General features: G+C 21.6%; 1 protein-coding gene across 1 annotated transcript; it reads left to right on the plus strand.

The window, feature by feature from the left end:
* Window positions 1–383: 383 nt before the first annotated feature.
* On the plus strand, window positions 384–22,352 carry LOC122848504 (growth hormone secretagogue receptor type 1). The gene is made up of 7 exons (XM_044146599.1): window positions 384–808; window positions 1,358–1,479; window positions 1,622–1,784; window positions 12,352–12,460; window positions 12,549–12,620; window positions 19,811–20,417; window positions 21,132–22,352. Exons 1-7 carry the CDS (start codon window positions 718–720, stop codon window positions 21,183–21,185), a joined length of 1,218 nt encoding a protein of 405 aa, XP_044002534.1. The 5' UTR covers window positions 384–717; the 3' UTR covers window positions 21,186–22,352.
* Window positions 22,353–22,563: the final 211 nt, after the last annotated feature.

The following is a 22,563-nucleotide window of genomic DNA, read 5'->3' on the forward strand; positions in this document are numbered from 1 at the left end:
TCTCATTAATAATGTTACTCAACACTTTTATAAAATTTCACAGCTATTTTAATAGTTCACAATTTTCACCCTCAATTTCTCTTATTACTGTCATATAATTTATCTAAATTTTCATTTTTCTTCTTTTTCATATTGTTTATCATTTTCTTTCTTTATTATCAATACTACTTGTATTTTTAATATTTTATATTATTTATAAAATTGCAAAATCTCTTATCGATGAAATTGTCAACAAATGCACATGGGAAATCAATTTTTTTTTTTTTATCTATATTCACTATGATCTAGGATTGTAAATTATACATTCATTGAATATATATCATGATAAATTTTAATCCTATTTCAATATTTTATTGATAGTAATATTATTTTTATATTTTTCAGAATTCAGAGAATTTAATTGAATTAAAAAAGTCAAGTTATACATTTTTCACTTGTTATATTTGTAGAATAAAATATATACAAGAATAAGTAAAAAAAAAAAACTATTAAATATTTAATTTGATTATTTAATATTATTTATAAAAAAAAAAAAAAAATGAAAATTGGTATTGTAATGATAAAAATTCCAGAAGCAAGGCTTTTTAAAAAAATTCAAATTTTCAATCAACAAATATAAATAGAGTAAATAAATAAATAAATAAATAAAAATTATTAAGATAATGTGATTTTGATGATATTTATTTTGTCATTATTTAAATTTTTATTTAAAAAAATATGTTAACGACTATATCAACGGCCTTGGAGCTTAACTCCTCGTATTATACAACGGTAATTGGAGGTAGCAGTACATTGGAAGGATTTTCAGGTAATAAAAAATTATTTTAAATAATTTTTTTGATTTAATAAATATTACAGTATTGTTATATATATAAATATCCAAATTTCAAGACTCAAAATAATATTTAAATTAAATTAATTACATCGTATTTTCAGCCAGTAGTTTTTGCATATTTGCTATATATATATGAAAAATAAATTTATTTAATTTTCATTTACCCTAGTAGCCGTTGATTACTAAATAATAATATTTTGATGTAAAGTTAAAATAAAACCATAGAATAACATTTTCAACTTATTCAATTAACATGAGTTATAATTACACAATATACATTTTTTTTTTGTGTAATTTTAACGTCAAAATCAAGCACTTTGTTAATTTTGTTAACTTTTAATTTTTAAATGACTTATCAATTATGCAGTTTAAAAATAAAAGACAAAAATAAACTAATTAATGATATAAATAATTACAGACTTTATTATTATTATTAAATAATATTTTGCATAAAAAAATATATACGAAATTATAATAAACATTTAACAATAATATATATATTTTTTTTTTTATAAATTCCAGTATCATCAGCTGATCCTGAAAATGCAACGTCAACCCCATACATGCTTCCAGCTTATATTCGTACTCCATCAATGGTAGTATGCATTGCAGTGATGGTCCTGGGAATTGTCGGCAACTTGATGGTAAATTTTAATTTTTAAATAATAATGAAATAAAAAAAAACTAGATATAATACTGTAACTGTAAAAAAAAAAAAGAAAAAAATAATATCTGACATAATAATGTTAACTGGGTCTTTTTAAAAATGATAAAAATAACAAAAAGGTACCGTTGGTTGTGCTACGTGGTAAGGACATGAGAAACAGTACCAACATCTTCCTAGTTAATCTCAGTGTTGCTGATCTCTGTGTTCTTCTCATTTGTGCGCCCACTTTACTCGTTGAGGTCAACTCTGGGCCTCAGGTTTGGCCACTTGGTGAACACATGTGTAAGTAGATGAAATAAAAAAAAATATATTTAATAACAACAATAAGCTAGAATATATACACGTATGAAAAAAAAAAAATCTAAAAAGCAAATCAGCATGTTGAGAAAAAAAATACTTTACTTTTTTTTCTTGCTATTATTATAATTTTTTTTTTAATTGTTTAAAATTTAGAATAACCTTGACATACACTGTATAGATTATCGAAATAATTTTTTTATATATTTACAATGATTGTGTAATTATTTTTTAAAAAATTTATCACAACTAAAAATCAAAATTACAACGTATCGAGTATCAAATTAAATTGTGCGTCATTCTTGATGAGATTAATTTTTTGAGATATTTATTATTCAAATGACAAGCAAGAAAAAAATTATTTCAATGATCTCACAGGTCAATTTACAGATTTATTTGTGTATTTTATATCGTCATACACAATTGACTTATATTTAAATTTTTTACATAATTATATTCGCAACTTTCGAGCTTTCAACAAGTGTCTAGGTATAACTTTTATTTTTTAAAAGATTTTTTTTTTTCTCTCTTTGTATTTATCAAAAAATAAACTACATGAAAAAAACAACAGTGAGAAACATGTTATTCTTGTTTTTATGAAAAGGTAGTAAGAAAAAGGGTAGAAAATATATATATAAAATTCATTGAATCTTTTGCGTATATATGTGGGCAGTAATGCGATGCCAACCAACTGCCCTGGTAACTTTTAAATGACGTTACAATGTGACTTGCTTAAAAAAGAAAAAAAATTATATGAATAGTGAATGCAACGCAGTTGTGTTGATGAAAAAAAAGTAATTGATATTTAACGAGATACTTGATTGAGAGAAAAATATTAATTATGCATTTGACATTGATTGCTGTTTTATATGATGAAAAGTTTTTGAATTTCCTTTTGCATTTTTTTTTTTAAAACGTATTATACAAAGCGTAGTTTTTCATATTCTATTATGTCATAGAAAAATCTACTTTTGTCAGTGTATATAAATTTCTCCCACGCATGTGAAAATTAATGAAAAACGAGACGAAATAAAAAAAAATAAATCAAATTGACGGTATAATTGAAAAAAATGAAACTTAAAATTTTGTATTTTTATTGTTCAAATTGAATGTGGAGCTTAAAGTATTTATTTAAAAAATCAATTTCTACAAAAACTAGTAAATTAAAAATACGAAAATGTATGTTGAATTTATTTAAGTAAAAATATAATTCACGTCAAATCAACATGATATTTTATTGAATATATACAGTGGGTCAGTGTCTCATTATTTTATGGGTATTCATCGAATAGATCAGAGCTTTTGCTCAGACATTTGATTGGATATGTTCCAAACTTCAAAATAATGCTGAGATCAAGTAAAATCATCTTGACTTGAAATAATATTGAATAACTAATGTCTAACATATTTGACTATCAATTATTATTATTAATATTTTTATTTTTTCAATATAAATATCAAAATTTATTTACAAACTTTCATTTAACGTTTATCTATTTCATTAACATCTGTTTATTTCGTTTTTTTTTTTCTCTTTATCTCTTCTACTTTATCTCTTCTATATATATATACATCCAAAAAATTCACATCAATAAAAATGATATACTTGCTAAACTATAAAGAATTTTTTTAATTATAAATTTTATTAAACTTCTAAATTTTTATTGCAATTTGTTCTATTTTATCCAGCAATTACAGTCGTTTTTTTTATTTTTATTTCTCATTTTGAATTATTTTTAATAATTCAATGTCAACTTTAAAATACATTTGATGATAATAGTTTTAAAAATTTCTAGGTGTCTGGATTTTATGACGATGATACTATTTTTTAACACTAAAATTTTCTGAGAATAAAAGCTCTTTTTTTACTATTATTCTATTTTTATTTTTTTTGTTGAAAAAGTCTTTGCATTTTTTGTTATTTTTTTATTCTTAAATTTGAAGAGAGCACTCAGTAAAAATATATAAAAATTTCTTTGGTATTCACAAAGTCAGATATTGATAAAAATTGATATTGCATTTGGAAAAAATATATATTTGATGTTTGAATTTTTATTATAAAATGATGAAAAATAAAATGTAAAACAGATATTTCATTAAAATAAAAAAATTGAAATACATAACAATTAATCAACGACAATACCAAAAAAAAAATTAAAATTTATATATTAATTTAAAAAGAAAAAAAAGAAATTTTCCATCAGACGAAAACTCGTCTTGTGCTGGTTGCATATTTAATACGACACTATCAAGTCATTCGCAAAAAAAAAAGACAACCTACCCAACATTGAGGGAACAGTTTCACAGTGTAAAAGAGTGAAATACATAGTTTAAAAAAAAAAAAAAGATATAAAAATGTATATATACCAAGAACAGCTCTATATATAACAGGAATCTTTAATTAAACCGTGTGGATTCAGGCAACTCCCTCTTGATGGTAGCCAAAATGAGATTTTTGCATTTAGAAAATGACGAAAAAAATAAAAAAATTAAGAAATGAAAAAAAAAAATAATAATAAACAAATTTCATCACGATCTGTCCAACATTATTTGCATTATCGTAAATATTTTTATTTAATTTTTATTTTAAAAAATTGAGTCAATAAATAAATGTATATAAAATTAAATTAAATAAATTTTAATGAATTTGATATTTTTTTTTTTTTATATTACAAAAAAAAGAAAAAATTGAAAAAATATATTTAACTTTCACTTGAATATATAATTGTTAAAATTTAATTTAAAAAATTATTTGAATTTAATTATTTTAATTATCAATTAAAACATGATATAAATAAAGTAGAAAAATATTTTTTTTTTATTTTTCATTCTTTTATTATATACATTTTTTGTTTGATATTATTTACTATTATTTTTTTATGTGAAATTGCAATGTGTAACAGATGTTGAAAAATTTTTAACGAAAGTTTTTTCATTGACAAAATTGACACTTCTCTCGTATATGATGAGTTGTAACAACTTTCCAGACAAACATATGCTGTATGCACCAATTTTTCTTCACGAAAAATATATATAAAAAATAATAATGAAATCATAAGATTTTTAGCTATTGCCAGAGAACATTTTCCCCAAGTTTTTTTTTCACAAAAATAATCCATATAAATATATCTAGATTGACCGAAAAAAAAACTGAATCATTTTGTAATTTGAGAGACACAAAGTTAGCATTAATTATACCATCGTGGCCAGTGAAAATATATAACGTATTAACATTTTTTTTTTTTGCTTTAACACCAATACTTAAAATCAAGTGTTGGATAAATGCCAATTTAAATTATATCTGTGTGGTCACAAAACTATGACAACGACGAATGTAAAGTACAAAATTCATTTATTCAAAAAACAAACTTGCTATTATTAAATGCACTTGATTCACACTTCCGTAACAAACTTAACATGCATCAGTACCATCAAATTGTCCATTAACTTCATAAACATTTATCTCTTATTTATTTTATTTTTAACTTTTATTTTATTCATCAATATAAATTAATAATTTTGTAATATATTTTAAACTTGTAAATTATTTAACTGATGATGGATTCATAAAAAAAAATTATCAAAAAACAAAATGATTATCCGTGACTCAATTTGCTTGAATGAAATATTACGTTTCAACAATTAATTAACACCTTTGTTATTGCAAATAATAGAAAATAAAAAATATTAAATTTAAATAATCAAAATCCAGTTGGTTTATTAATTTCTTTTTTTTTTTTTTGATTGTTATTATATACTGTGGATATATTTATAAATATCCAACACCCACCTATTTAATCATGTTGTGTGTGAAAGTCTTTCATGAGCAAATTGAACTTTAGCCTGTACTTAACTGCGCTAGTTTGTAAACTACATTTTATCGTTAAAATGCACTTAAATAATCAACAAAACTTTATGTTTAATCAATAGACTAATTGATTGTTTATGAATTTTCATATTAAAATTAACTTTTAAGTTTGTATTTATATATCAATCACTTGTCTCTATTAATGCTTTTATTTTTTTTGAATTTTTAAAAACCACTTTAAATTTATATTTGAAAATTAGGACAATCAAAAATTTCATTTAGTAATGTGTAAATTTATCATAAGTAAAGATAAATTATTATTAAATTATTATTTTTCGGGGATAAATCTTTTTTATTTCTTATGGAAAGTAATATTTTTTTTTTTATTTTTTTTTTTTCATAATAAATTTATAAATCACATTGTGAAATGTTTTGGAAGAATCTCTGTGTCCTTTTATCTGGTATTCCATCTAACGTGTGCTTGGAATTTCAATTTGATCAACAAATGTAAACTCATTGCATTCCTATTGTATTTATATAATAAAATAAATTAAATTCATTTTTAAATAATTATTTATTATTGTTATTGAGAAAGGTGATTGACTGAAAAACAATTTGTATGATGGGCTAGTGTCAAGTAATATAAAAAATTTAATTTCCATCTAATTTTACTATTTATTTATTTATTTTTTTACTTTTATTTATTTATTTGTATATATTTTATCGGTATCAATTGTTAAATAAAAATTGTATGAAATATAAATTCATGTAAATATAATATTGCGTGCAAAAAAATATATAAAGACAACATAAAAATATAATTTTTATTATTTCAATTCGATACGAGTTTCCAGTTGAACGATCAAAGTGATACAAATTTTATATAAATAAACATTACTGATAATTGAAAAATCTCAGTCGACAATTTCCTCTCTTTTTTTTTTCAACATATATGCTTTTATTTCATTTAAAAAATTTTTTAATAATCAAAATTAAAAAAAGCAACTGTCTATTTATTTATTCATGTATATTTATTTGAGTTTCTAGTCTAGTAAAATTGAAATTCATATATAATATTATACCTTGGTCATTTAAATAGTAAAAAATAAAGCAAGTTATTCTGTAAATATTACTTTTATAAAAGTAATATGAATTTATTTTATCAATGAGATCATTGAAAGGCGTAAGACAACAGTCAAATTCATTAAAGCAAATTTATAACAATTCAATGTTAATTCTTGAAATAAATAAATTGACATTTAACAACTAAAAAATTATAGCTAATTTAAATCATTGGTGTAATGCATTTAAAGTAGAAAGTTGATTATTTTTTTATGTTTTCATTGTCAGTTCATTAATGTCACTCAATGATCCAGTGTATAAGTCAACAATTATTTTAACAACATTTTATCTGAGACTATTTATTACCTGACAAGTTGAAGAATGAATTGAGAGAGAATGGCATCAAGCCCAAAATTAAATTCTTACCTATCAACAATCACAAATAATTTTTTTTATATTCCAATCATCATGCGGCAAAACAATTTATCAACATCAAAATGCATAAGATAAATATTTGCACAATAAATTATTCAAAAATAATTATTCTAATTTGTAAAATAACAAAATTATTAGTCACTTATAAATTTTAATAATTATATTATAATCAAGTACACTTTTTGTCATTCAATTATCCAAACTCCCACATTCTATGATCATTAATTTTCCATAATAATTATAACAATTTTAATTGGATCCTCAAAAACAGCCTGTCTCAACCACATCAACATTATCAACTTTTGTCTTTAAATGTTAATTATAATAATTCAATAAATTATTTAGACAAAATTTTAAACAACTTTTAAACTTACCATTTAGAATAATTTTAAAAAAAATACATCATAAATTTTTTGCAATGATAAAAATTATTTGTATAATTTTATCAAAACATGTAAATGAATATTATTTTATTAAACTTGAAATATTAATTATACAATGTAATTAAAAAGTTAAAAAATAATTAAATGAAAATTTGAAAAAAAAAATATAATAATTCAAAAGTTTTTTAGTTATATAACTTTTTAAAAAAGAGGCGTTAAATTTTAACCCAAATAGATAAATGTTAGATACACATATATTCATATGGTAAAGTATGCTAATACCAAGTTGCTGACATGTTGATAGCAACCACAAGGAAACACAAACACTCATTTTATATCAACTATTTTATTATTATTTAATTATTATTATGATTTTATTTATTTATTTATATAACAAGCTAGATTTGAAGAAAGAATTAACTATCTCTCCCTTGGATAATATCTTCCTTCGTTTTTTTTTATTTTTTTTTTTTTCTAATCGTGATTAAATTTATTGGGGAATGACACAATCCTTGAAGATTGTCATTCAGACTTGATGCTGTAAAACCAAGACAATTTAGATTTGCGTTCTTACATATATGTGTGTGTGTGTTGGTCTATGTGTTTTATTCTGTCTATTGATTTTTGGTTGAAGCAACAGTATCGACTTCCATAGGATCCTTTGAAATTTGAGTTAATAATTTAACAACATTGTTTTATATCCTCAAAAATAATAATAATACTATTGTAATGAATTTTTTTTTTTCCAATTTGTCAAAAAATGTAATTAAACAAGTATTTTTGTCATTTTTTATTTCTCTTTTATGTTCATTTGATACGTGTCACTTGAATATATCCAAAAATATAAATAAATTAAATGTCAAATGAAAACAAAATATCAAAAAAATTATTATTAATAATAAACATAGTATATTGTAATTTTTTTTTTTATACAGTTAGTGTATTATAAAAAATGCTGTAATAAAATTGTCGACAAATATAAGAATCTAAATTTAAAATAAATATTCTTCGGAAAAGTTAAAAGACAAATTTCGATCAGTTATAGATGAGATGAGAAAAATCAGTTTTATAATTATGGAGTCTTAATTATTCATTTCCATAACAAACTGTTTTCAATGTAAACTGTGACTATTTAACTCAAAGCCATTTTATTATTTTTATTATTTTATTTATCTATTTATTACAACAAAATTAATCGTTTCTAGTATTTTCTGCGTCATGAACCTACCAATTGGTATTTACACAAAAATATCCCACGGAATAAATCGTTTTTTTTACCATTGAACCGTCAACGGCATTCACTGAAAGACTTCTTGCCGATAATAATAAACTATAATTTTTTTTTTTTACTATTATTATTCTTTGTTCTCATCGTTTCAATTATTCTTCCAATTTGTTTTGACCCATCACGTTTATTTAACTTTTTTTTTTATCATTGATAGTCTATAAAATAAAAAATAGTTTTTTTTTTTTTTATAAATTTTAATTCTTTAACAATAACGTCATTTTGTTATTCATTTATAGAAATATATTTTTAAATAATTCATCATCAGTTTATGTATATATTCATCTATATAAACACTTGTAAAAAAATTTTTTTTTTTAAATAATATAATCATGAATTATTATTCATTTTTTAGATACGTATTTTCGAGCAATTAAAAATCAGTTTTTATTCTTGTATAGAAAAATGTAATCATAAAATTCACTCATAGCTAGAAAATATAAATTCAAAATAATATATAAAACAATACAAATAGAAAGTTAAAAAAAATTTACGGAAATGAAAACGGTCACCTGGCTATTTGCATGAGAATGCTAGTTATGGCAGAACGCATTCTGATTACGTAAATAGAGTACACTAGACAAAAAAAAAATAAACTACTTTCACAATAAAAGCTTCGAAATATTTTGTCAATTTATGGATTTTTTATTTTTTTACTTACGTTTTATTTAATTTTATCTGAAAAATAAGGTTCTTTTTTTTTATAAAAGGATATGATATAATAATGTGGTAAATGTTGACCTGGGTAAATATAATTTTTAAAATAAAAAAAAATAAAATATGAAATGTAGCAATTGAGTTTATGAGAATAACGAAATGTATATAAAATAATGTTGTGATGAATTTTACTGAGTTTTATGATGTCCGGGGTCAAGGATAAAAAGATACGTGAAATTTCAAGTAGATTTATGAAAAATTATTATATCCATTTAAATAAACTGGTCAATTTAACTAATACACTGTGAATAATAAATAACATTATGTATAAAATAAAGAAATATTATTGAAAATTAATATGTTACTGTTTTGTGAGCTGGATGAAAATTTTTGGCATGACTTGACAATTTATTTGTGTGATTTACGAGATTGACGATTAATCATAGTTACTAAAATCTGGCTTTGACTGGAGTTGCAAATTGTCGAAAAAATTGTACAATAAAAAAAATGTATATACATTTAAGGATGTATATAAAATATATCTTACAAAGTATGATTCAGACATTAACGATTGAGAAATAAAAAAATTGATATACTCTTTTTTTTTAAAATCACATTTACATATTAAATTGATTTTTTTTTTGTATATAATTTAAATTTAAGTGTAGTGAGGAAAGAAAAATTTATTGATGAGTTATTGAGACGATTTATTGATGAGTTATAGAATTTTACGTCAATAATATTATGACAGTTTGATAGTAGCTGTCTATATTCAACAAAAGTGAATATAGAATGAACACGATAAAATTATGGCAAATTGATCCTCATCTAAAAATACAAGCAAAAGTCATTTGAAAAAAAAATTACCCTTATCAATCCACCTTTCAATTTTAAATCAACTACATTTTATAAATTTTTCTTTTCAAATTTACTTGAAGAAGAAGAAAATTTACTTAAGAATTTACTCAAAAATAAAAAAAATATACAATAATATAACTTTTAAATTAAAAAAAAAAAAAAAAAAACTATTAAATTTACAAAAAAAGTTAATAAATTCTCAACAAATTCATTAATTAAAAAATAATAATAACAAAATAATCTTTAAAAATATAAAAATAAATCTGAAACTTGGCCCTAAAATAAAATGAAAATTTAATTCCAAAAGCTTTGAATTTAGTATATATAATATAAGTATATAAAAAATAAAAAGACAGAATAAAATAAGGGAGAAAACGATGAAGAAAAAAAAAAAAGAAAAAATGTAGCTCAAGTAATTCTTTGATGGCTAAGATTTTCTATAGTGGGGGTAAAATAAAATGAGGGGTTGGTTAGTGAGGGCAATGGAAGTTAAGGGGGTTGCTTGAAATGAGTAGGTGAACTACAACCCCCCGCAAAGAATTACCGCTGCTCTTAGCCTATACGTGTCCGAGCATTAAATGTTGACCAACGTAAATTATATATATATATATTTAGAGCTTTATTCTACACCACAACCAATTTTTTTTAACCTTCGTAGAAGGAAATATATAATAATACAATAAAGGCATGCACGCGGCCGCAACTTTTCTTGCTGATATTCGAGGACTTTCTATTTTATTTTATTCTTTTTTCTTATTTTTTTTTTATTTAAGTTCGAGGACTTTTATTATTATATTTATCTAGGATAAAATAAAATACCACGAGACTAATGAAATGATGATTGTCGAGACGCAAAAAATAAAAAAAATTTTATATTTTTATATTTTATATTTTAATCAACTGTAAATGAATTTTTAATTTTTACAATTAATTATTATTTTTTTGTGTTTAAATTTAATGAAGCTTTGAAAATATTTATTTTAGACTTTATTTATTTTTCTATTTATTTATATTGATTTGAAATAAATTTTTTTTTGTTGACTTGTATATAGTTTTTTTATTTTATTTGAGGTCAAGATTATTGAAGGAGAAAAAAATGTAGTAAAATGTTTATATCATTTGATTGTGTATATGTTGGTTAATGACAAAACTTTATTTTCAGTTATAAAAATAAGATATATCAAAAACTGATAGTAGAAAGTAGACACAAACTGGTTTTCCGAAAAATTAAAAATATAAAACAAAAAAATTGTCTGAAATATGAGATAGAGTCTTCCGGGCTTAAATTTTTATATTTTAAATAGATTAAGTAAAAAAATTCATGAAAATAATAAAGATTATAAAAAAAACAATAATATAAATTATTATTTTTTTTATTTCATTTTGTAATTTAATATTTTTAAGTAAATTTTTTTTTATTCGTGTAATAAGTAAAGAGAAATCTTGATATTTTCAATTTTTTATATTTTATGACAATCCCAATTTCTGAGTTACTATATAGAGAGAAAAACAACCCTCTAAAGATTTCTTTTTTTCATTTTATTTATTTTCTTATTTAAAAAACAAAAAAACAAAAAAATTTTATTTTCTACTGACGATTTTTGTATATTTTATTTATTCACATAATTTATTTCAAAGTTTAAATAATATTTTTTTATATATGTATTCACCAATAGAAATCAATTTTCTAGGAAATATTTTTCATAAAAATTTGAATCAAAAAGCTCTGAATTCAAATTAATGACACTAAATTATTTTTTATTTTTGTTATCTAATTTAATTTTTCCGAGTTTATAAATTACACCAATCATGTACAGTGATTAAAATAAATTTGCCAGAGTTTTTATTTTCTTTTTATCATAAATTTATGATAAAAAATTTTTTATCATTATAAAGACGACACTTTGAGTTAGCTAAAAATAAAATAATGAATAAAGAAACACGGAAGAAATGTATAACATATAAATTATAATGAAGAAAAAAAAATTAAATGATAAAAAATATATATTAAATTTTTATCTTTATCATATTGTATTTATTATGGTTTTTTTTTTTATTTTTCAGGTAAGGCTGTGCCATTTGTAGAGTTAACTGTAGCTCACGCATCTGTATTGACAATATTGGCAATAAGTTTTGAACGATACTACGCAATTTGTGAGCCACTGAGAGCTGGGTAATTTATTTTTCATTAATTTTATTCCTTAATCAATAATTTCTAACTCCATAAAAATTATTAAATAAATTTTTTTCTATTGTTACAGATATATTTGCACAAAAGCAAGAGCAACATTTCTCTGTTTCCTTGCATGGATCCTGGCTGCAATTTGTACAAGGTAAAAAAACAATTAAAAAATTATTATTTACTCTTTAAATTTAATTTATTTTTACAAAACTAATGTCTCCAATATTTATTACTAAATATATAAATCTAAATTAAAATACTTGTGATTGAATAAAGATTTTAAAAAAGTCACAAGTATAAATTAAAATTTTTTATATTTCGTTATTAAACAGTTAAAATTGATTAAACAATTCAAGAATTTAAATTATTATTTTATTCAGTGTTTAGTCTTGATAATAAATTAGATGTTGTCTATTTAGCAATTTTTTTTTTTATTTTTATCTTACATCAAAACGAATTCCAGTGTCGTAACTCGTCTTTGTCAACTCCTTTACAAACCAACGTGATAGACATTTCTATGGGACAAAAAAAAAAAAATGAAAAAACAATATCGTCACATAGACCCTTGTGAACACTGAACAGTCTGCCAAGACTAAATAACCACACTCTTTCGATCTTCGACCCAGATCCCAAAATGTCTGACTTTAAATTTACAACAACTATTTTTTTTCCAATATTTTTTTTCATCTATGTCTTATTTTTTTTCTACTTAATTCAATTTTTTTTTTTTTTCCTTTTATTTATCTAGTTTATTCATTTTTTTTTTTTTGTTTCATTTTAATTTACTTTTATTATTTTTATTTTTTTTAATATTGAAATTAAACGTGCCACGTGTGTTTTCAGAACAAACAAACAAATATTAATTAATTTATTAATAAATACAATGTATATCATTTACATAAACATTTTGGACATTTTATTAAAAATTAATTGTTAATTTTTAATTGAAAAAAAAAACTTCAATAAATAAATACAGGGAAATTTTTATAATTAAAAAATCAATGACTGTGATTGATAGTAGAATAAATATTTCAACCACAATGAATTTCCGGATAAAGTAATTGTCTATATTAAAATATTTCTAGAAATTTATTTAATAATAAATATTTACTCTCAATTGATTATCGACAATATTAATATTGAATATTAATTTACAGAAAAAATATTTAATTCCACTTCAAATGGTTATATATTTCCTCGAATCGCTTCATTAATTTTCTCTCTCTCTCAATTTTATCAAATATATTTACATATAAAATAATATTAACCAAATAATAAAAAAAAACATGTGTAAATAAGCATTTTTCTACATTAACAAACAAATAAAGTGAACAGCTCTCCACATAAAATTTATTATCACATACTTTTTTTGTTTTTATTTATCTGTGGACAATCAATGCAAGTACCATTCTGAATTCGTCTCAATTATCACTGACAGGGACTTATAGCTTCATGATACAAAAATACATATATACTGGAAAATACCAGGTTGCCTAGACTCCAATTTATTTACTGATGCACATGAAATAGGCCAACACTGAACACATACATGCACATACTCAATATCTACTTTTAAATTTACATTTTAAAAAGAGAAAAAAAATTATTTATAAATTCAATTATTTTTCTTTACAACTGTATTTAAATTTTGCAACTAATAAATCAATATTCTGATGAAAAAAAAAATAGATAAAGTTTTAAATTAAAACTGAAAATTTAAAATTGAAAAATAAATTTTTTAATAATACTTTTTGATAATTAAAAAATTGAAAATTAAAATTCTAGGTTTTTTTTAATATGACTATAATCAATAATAAATTAAATACTAAAAATAGTTTATTATTGCATGAATTTAGTTTTTTAATTGACTTAAAATGAAACTGCTAATTTGGATTATGTAGAAAATGTAAATTTAAAGCTATTATAATTTATAATTTAATAAACTAAAACATGGAATTTAATTGTTGAATATTAAGTGTTCAATTTCATAACAAATATGTGATGAATTAAATGATAAATTTGAAACATATCAATATTGATTTGATGAAAATTGCACTTAGTTACAAACAGCTGTAATTTAGCAGAGCATGTATAAACATGATGCTTTGAATGTACCTCTATTATCTCCACAATCCATTAGCTTGAAAGTCCGCCCACAAATCTGAATTCAAAGTTGCCTTTTTTTTTTTTTTTTTATATTTTTACATTTTATTTTGCATGATGAACTGTGTCAACAAGTTCTTAGGGATATACTTCAATTACGATAAAATTTCTTCAAAGCTCGAGAAATTAAATAAAAATGTTTAAAAAACAAAAAATATTCAAATTAAATTATAAAAGCTTTTGTGGCTATGCTCAAAAAAAAATTCAAGCTCGTTTATAAAATAAGTTTTTTTTTTTTTTACAACATTAGCATAATAATATACCAAAGATGTTGTAAAAAAAATAATTTTTTTTTATCATAAAATTATTAAACATTAGGATAATTACTAGAATAAAAAATTTGAGATAATTAAAAATATTTTTTAATCAATAAAAATCAATTATAATGTTAAAAAAAAATTTTTTTAATTCAAATAAAAGAATAGCTTTTCATCTAAAAATAAAAACAAATTATATTGTTTTTGATTTTTTTTTTTTTCATTTGAAAGCAATGATATTTGACCACTAAAAACAAATCGATTGTCAAGTTAAAAGGATGACAAGTATCCAGCATCAAAATAATATTATTTTCGTTGACAAATACAATCACAATAATTTCAAAAAAAAAATCAAGTTTTATATTTTTATTTAAACCGATAAATATAAATTCAAAAAAACTACAATATTAATTTAAAATTATACAATTGTTTTCATTGAATATAAAAATTATTTCTCCAATTAGTTGGTAAATTTATTTATCATTTTGCTAAAAATTGTGTATTTTCGTTTGTATTTAGCAAAAAGAAAAAAAAAAAATCAGAAGACAGATGTTGAATTTCCGTTCAGCTTGTTTCCTTCCTTTTTGTTCTTTATTTATTTTATTTTCTATTTCCTCAGGGTATACATTCTATTTATCATCAAACTCGTAAATAGATTTCCATGAGAAGCTTATTATCACCAAATTTTGGATTTATTTACACCATAATTTTATCAACATTTTCATTTAGCCCTATATTATTTTGACTATTTTCTCAATGCATGACTTGGAAATTTATTTACAAAAATTCAATGTTACATGCTTTATTGTCCCTCACATGTTTCACCTCTGTATGACGACGACAACAACAACAACCAAAACCCTTCGGTAATATATATTTTTTTTTTGTTTTTTTCATCATAAAGACATGCTTTTTTTTTTTTCTTTTATCATGAAGACTTGAACAATACTGTTGTGTATGTTTGTGGCTATATAGTTGTAAAAAAAAAGGGAAAAAAATTGTACGACGAAGGGGCCAGCGATAAGATCACAGAAGGGTGGAAACCATTCTATCAAGAAATAGAAAAATTGGAAGGACTAAAAAAATCCCTGGGGTGATATGTTGCATGAGAAATGTCATAAAATAATGTCCAAACGATAAAATGCCATCAAACCACAAAAAAAAAAAAAACCTCAAGTATTTTACCTTTTAAAAATTCTTCAAAAATATTTTTCAAATTATTTATATAATTTTTTTAGAATGAGTTTAATTAGTCGTTCATTTTCATCAATAGTTTTTAAAAAAAAAATAATAAAACAAGTTAAAAAAAGTTGTAAAGTAAATGAAGCACATGAAAAACCTGCACTGTAAAAAATAAAAACGAAAAAAATAATTCATTGTCATGAAAATACTCAAACTCTTCTCGGAGCTATAAGAAAACCTATAAAAATTTATAAAACTTTTAAAAATGATTTTATTTCAATATTTATACTCCAACTTATTTCCGCTTGAATAAATGTATTTAATGAAATTTATCTGCTATTTTTTAATAAGAAAAAAAAAACATTGAATTGTTTATAAAGAAAGAAAAAAATAAAGTCAATTCAAAGCGAACAAGTATTAAAGTTGAGAGGGTGAAAAAAGAAATTTAAAAATAACTATACTTTTATGTCAATTTTTTTTTTCCTTTCAATAGCTTTTTTTAAACTTACTTGTCAATTTAAAAAAAAAAAAAAATGACCATATGTTTGATACAATATCATACTGGCAATCTTATTTTTCTGGAAAATACAATTTTTACGTGCGTATTGCTTTGGTTATCTCATACAAGAGACATTCACCTTCAAAAAAATATACAACACCCTTAGGCACGATACATTTGACACCACACACACAGACATAAAAAAAACTTTAAAAAAAAAAAAAAAAGTAAATGGTCCTTTGAAATACAACACTTTATTACTCACCTGTGTAAAAAAAGAAAAATCTTAATTTTTTCTTCTTTTTTCTTGGAGAAGAACAAACAGCTTTTAAGAATTTATATTTTTTATTTGTTTTAGTGGTAATTTACCCTGTCCTCTCAACCAGTACATTTGTCCAAGAATTTTATTTTATTTTGTCTCTTTGTTTTTGTTTAACAACAAAAAAATTTATCCGAAGTGATTCAACACACATACATATAACCCGGAAAATAGCACTTTCGCTTTTAACGTCTTCAATTCCAGAGACGATACTTTGTTTAACCAAAACTGCAGCACTATTGTACAATGGAAGACATTGAGGAAAAAGAGATTGTCTTGCTGATTTTTATTTTCTTACCTTTTGTGATAATTGGTATTGACAATGTTTTGATTTTTTTTTTCATCATTTATTGTCATTGAAATTCAAGCAGAGTGTTCTATTTCATATAAGGTCATGAACTTTAGATAGTAGATACTTTTAGGGCTCAATACAGTAAAGCAACAAATTTATATGTTTCAGTTGGAAAAATTCATTCTTGTCTGACTCAACATTAAAGACGATAAACTGTTTGCTTACCTCATCCTTTTTATATCACTCTTTTTTTTCTTTCCTTTATTCTATTTTACACCTTTTATATTTATTTTTGGACTTGAATTGAATCCTCTATAGATTTACACACAGTATAACAATATACTTATTATTTATATAAATAAAAAAACAACATTTAAACCCATTGATAAAAGATTTATTTTATATATTTTTATTGCAAATATGATAGAGTATATATATTTTTAAAAATTAGGTTAACTCTTACTCAGGAAAAAACCAGTGAAAGCTTTCGATGATGATCCGAGCTTTTTTCTGTATTTTTTTCTTCATATGATTTAAAAAATTCAAAGACATAATCAAATTGAAAAAAAACAACTGTATTTTTTACATACTACTCTATATTTTTCATCAAATTTTTTAAATTATATTAATTTAAATATTTTATAAATAATAATTTCATTTGCATATATTTTTATTTAGCTTTATTTGATTTTTCGAAAAATTTAATTAGTTTTTTTATTTTTATTGTTGTTTATTTTTATTTATAAAATTTGGTTGGTTGCAATTTTAATAATTTGTTTATTGTGTTAAATAAATAGCTCATATTTTTATTATCAAAAACATTTGACATTTTATTTTTTTGCATTCACATTGACACGGTATAAACAAACATAAAATATATTTCATAAAATTCATAAATATACACATTAAATTATTCAACTTGTATATACCTATTTTTTATATTTCATTTTGATATAAAATAAAATTATTTCAATGTTTTAAATAAAATAAAAGACAATAATAATCGAAATTATTATTACTCAAATTATTGAACTGCAGCCAGACAAATGCTTGATAAAAAACAATTAAAAAATTATTAAAAAAAGAAGAGAAAAAAACAAAAAAAAAAATTTTGGTTGATTGCAGTCCAATGATCTGGGTATCGGAGTATGGAAAAATGGGTATAAATTCAACACAACTGGATGACAATAATGAAGTATTTGGTATACCAGTATGTCTAATGCAAGCAACAACAACATCAACAACAATATTTTTTTTATTATTAATAGTTATATTTTTTTTTATACCATTTATTATATTATTATTTCTCTACACAATGATTGTTAGCCATTTAATATTTGATTCATCATCATCAACTGCTGAATCATATCATGCTAAAGCTAGAAAACAAGTTGTATTAATGTTATTAACTGTTGTATTTAGTTTTTTTATTTGTTTAGCACCATTTAAAATATTTACATTATATTTGCTATTATCAACATCTGAAGATATTTATGCAATATCAATTGATACATATTATTGTGTACTTTATTTTTCAAGAATAATGGTTTATTTAAATAGTGCTGTTAATCCAATATTATATAATTTAATGAGTAGTAGATTTAGAATTGGTTTTTTAAAATTATGTAAATTTAAAAAAAATACAATTGTTGATAGAAATACATTGAGAAGTACAATTACCAATAGATTTTCACGAAGAATAACAAATAGTGATCAACAAGAAAATTTTTTGTGACATTTTATTTTAACAATATGGTAATTAATTTTTTTTTTTTTTAATTTTTATTTATTATTGCTATTATTTTGTGTGTCTGTATTTTTTTTTTTTTTTTTTTTTTTATAAGATATTTGAATTGTTTTCTTTACTCTATGATAGAATGAAAAAAAAATACAAAAAGTTTAATATGATTCTGCTATATATATGTCTCATCATCAGAAAAACTTTGATATTTTGTTTTCAGTTTTTTTATTTCTTTGTTTCTTTTTTTATCATTTTATTTTATTCATTTTTTTTTTTTTTTTTGATTTAGTAAATTGTCTTTCGAATAATTCGAGTAAATAAAAAATATTTTAAATTTAGTAGACAGAATTATAATAATAATCAAATTGGTTTAACCAAATGATTAATAATAATAATAGTATATATTCAAATAAACATTCAGTATTACTCGTTTGATATAACCATCTATCCAGAAAAAAAAAAAAAACAATTATATATTAATTTCTCTATAAAGAAAATCGATTATTAAATTATTAAAAATTTTCCTAGACAATATAATTACAAAAATTCAATCAAATTCGTGTTAAAAAATATCTCACCCAGATAAATTTTCCATACATCAATAAAACCAATTAAAAAGTAATAAAAAAAAATTTTTTAAAAATAAAATGAAATATATATCCAGACAGTACTTGTATCTGAAATAAAAAAAAATAAAAAAACAGATAAATTATACCTCTTGCCAAACTAAATATTTATATAGGTATATTTAAATAAATTTAAATGTAATATTTATTTATTATTTCTTAACTGTATTATTTTATAAAAAAAAAAGAAAATAAATAAAAACTTAAAATATGTATTATTATTAAATGAAATAAATGATTGTTTTTTGTATTTATTTTTCAGTCCAATTCTACCGCTGACATCATACACGATTGATCCAGACGAACAAGGAATAAAATATCCAAATTGTATAACAGATTTAAGTCAAACATGGGCAATAACATTTGTAATAATAACAATAATAATATTTTTTATCATTCCATTATTTATATTAATAATATTATACACAGTTATTGCCCAACATTTGATGGCCAATCCGGCAATAAGTCGTGGTCCAGCAAATAATTTATTAAAATATCGTAAACAAGTTGTTATGATGCTTGGTACTGTTGTATTATGTTTTTTTATATGTATATTACCATTTCGTGCATTTACATTGTGGATTATAATATCACCAGAATCATTTGTTATTAATATTGGTGTTGAATGGTATTTTTGTTTATTATATATCAGTAGAAATATGTTTTATCTCAATTCAGCAATTAATCCAATATTATATAATTTAATGTCAACAAAATTTCGTGGTGGTTTTTTACGTTTATGTGGATTTAGTACAATACGTGAACGTGATACACCAACATCTGGAAGAACTAAAACAACAACAAGCAACAATAGTAATAATTCATCTGATTGGCGACGTCAAAGCAGTAACAAGAGTTGCAGTGTTAAGGTTTCTAAAGTTTCTATGAAACAATTTAAATTTACATCTATTAAAAAAAATAATATTAATAGAAAAAATAATATTGAAAGTTATGTTTAAATCAAGATTAACTCATTTTCTAATTAGAGTATTTATTTTTTATTTTTTTTTATTTTTGTAAATATAGAAATTGAAGGTATTTTAGTTTTCTTTAAATGAAAAATTATGTCTTTTTTTGTATGATGTAATTATTAGACTAGATTAAAATAATAGTAAATTTTGTTTTTTTTTTGTTTTTTAATAATATTAGACAGTTGTTGGTGAAATAGAATTGGACAAACAAGACATATAATGAATTGTGAATGGCTTACTTTGCCAAGATTTATTATGTCCCGTTTGTACAAACTTGTGATTTACGTTCATTGCCCCCTTTTGAAACTTTGCCCTTACTGACTTTACTATTTTTATTTATTTATTTATCACTTTAAATAGATAGAATTACTAACGACTGACTGAAGATATGTTTATACACTCAAGTCGACTACTATTATTATTTTTTATTCACGATTTATTCGTATTATCAAAAATGATTGAGACACAAACGTCTTGGACTTTGTCCAGTAGATTAATTTTACTTTAAATAAAAAAAAAAAAAAAAGAAAACAATAGATAATAGTTGAAATTAACGAATGAAAAATTTTTCTAATGAATGAGACTATTATTTTTTATTTTTTTGTATTTTAGGGATCAGAAATTCGTTATTCCACTAATGGAGCCAACGAAAAAGGAGAACGATAACAACCATTATCAGTGTATTGTTGTATATATATTTTTTAAATCTAATATCATCATTAAAATGAATAGAAACAAAAAATATATATATATAAAAAAAAAAACGAGAAAAGGCTATGGGAAATCGCACCGAAGAAGAAAATATATATGAAAATTTTACCTGAGTTAACCAATGCTTCAATTCTAGTTGAAGTGGATAAGATGGAAATTTTTATCATGTGGAAAAGAAAATTGGCTGATGCTGAAACCATGTGTGTGTAACAATTCTCACCTTTTTTTTTATTATTTTATTTCAAAATCATTTTCTTTATTTATTTATTATTTTTTCAATCCGTTGAACATTATTATATACACTTTGCATTTTTTGCGTCCATTGTTATATATTATTTTATTGCATAATTTTTCTAGCATTATTATATTTATAAAAATAATAATTTAGTGGAAATTTATTTAAAAAATAATAATTGTAATGGAGATTGAGATTTTTAGTTTTTAAAAATGAAAATAATTCATATCGCATTTAATGTTAACTTAAAGTATTTAATCAAAAAAAATTGTTGTATTATTAGAATTGATATATGTTTAATTAGTATTAAACGAGATAATTTTTAGATATTAAATTTTTTTAATTTTATGAAATCGCAAAAGAGCAATGAGAGATATTTATCCGGATTATTATTTTAAATATACATTCCTTTGAAAAAATTAAAAAAAAAAAAAATTAAAAGTGCATTTAAAAAAATGAACAGATCAAATTGATTAAAGTATTATTATATAGATATTTTATTTATTATTATCTAGTCAACAATCATCAGTCATCACCATTAAATCATGGGTATGAATCTCTTGTTCATTAATTATAAATTTATTTATTTTACGTATTTATTTTTTAATCATAAAAAAAAATAAAGAAGGAATAAATTTATGTGAATGATGATGTGTGTTGCCCAGATATTAGCAATAATAATTATTAATTATTATTGTTAGTAGAAAAATAAAAAAGATAAATTGTTTTTAATATTAGAATTTACAAAAGTTTGTACTTGTCAGTTAAGAAAAATTCGGTCGTAAACATCCGAAAGCCTTTTCTCCGGCGTTTAAATATATTCATTTATTTAGCTTTTTATAAAACATAATAAAATTAAAAAATAAAAACGGAAATTATTGTTGATTCAACTAAAAAAAATTCTCGTTAATGTTTTTTTTTTTTTTTTAGTTTATTTTTTTATAAATTTCATATACAAATGCTCGTTGAGATTTATTTTTTTCATGAAAAAGAGTGATAGTCAAGTCAAAGAAAAATGTTTTTAAAAAATTAATGTAAATTTAAAAAAAAAATTGTATGATTCGTCGTTGTATTAATTTATGTAATGAATATTTAAAA

Source organism: Aphidius gifuensis, linkage group LG2 (genome assembly GCF_014905175.1).
Source record: "Aphidius gifuensis isolate YNYX2018 linkage group LG2, ASM1490517v1, whole genome shotgun sequence".
Classification (NCBI taxonomy): Eukaryota; Metazoa; Arthropoda; class Insecta; order Hymenoptera; family Braconidae; genus Aphidius; species Aphidius gifuensis.

Coding starts and splice junctions, on each gene's coding strand:
- LOC122848504 (XM_044146599.1), top strand. CDS start 718: ATGTTAACGACTATATCAACGGCCTTGGAGCTTAACTCCTCGTATTAT. Junction 12,461..12,548: donor TGTGAGCCACTGAGAGCTGG/GTAATTTATTTT, acceptor CTATTGTTACAG/ATATATTTGCACAAAAGCAA. Junction 12,621..19,810: donor CTGGCTGCAATTTGTACAAG/GTAAAAAAACAA, acceptor TTTATTTTTCAG/TCCAATTCTACCGCTGACAT.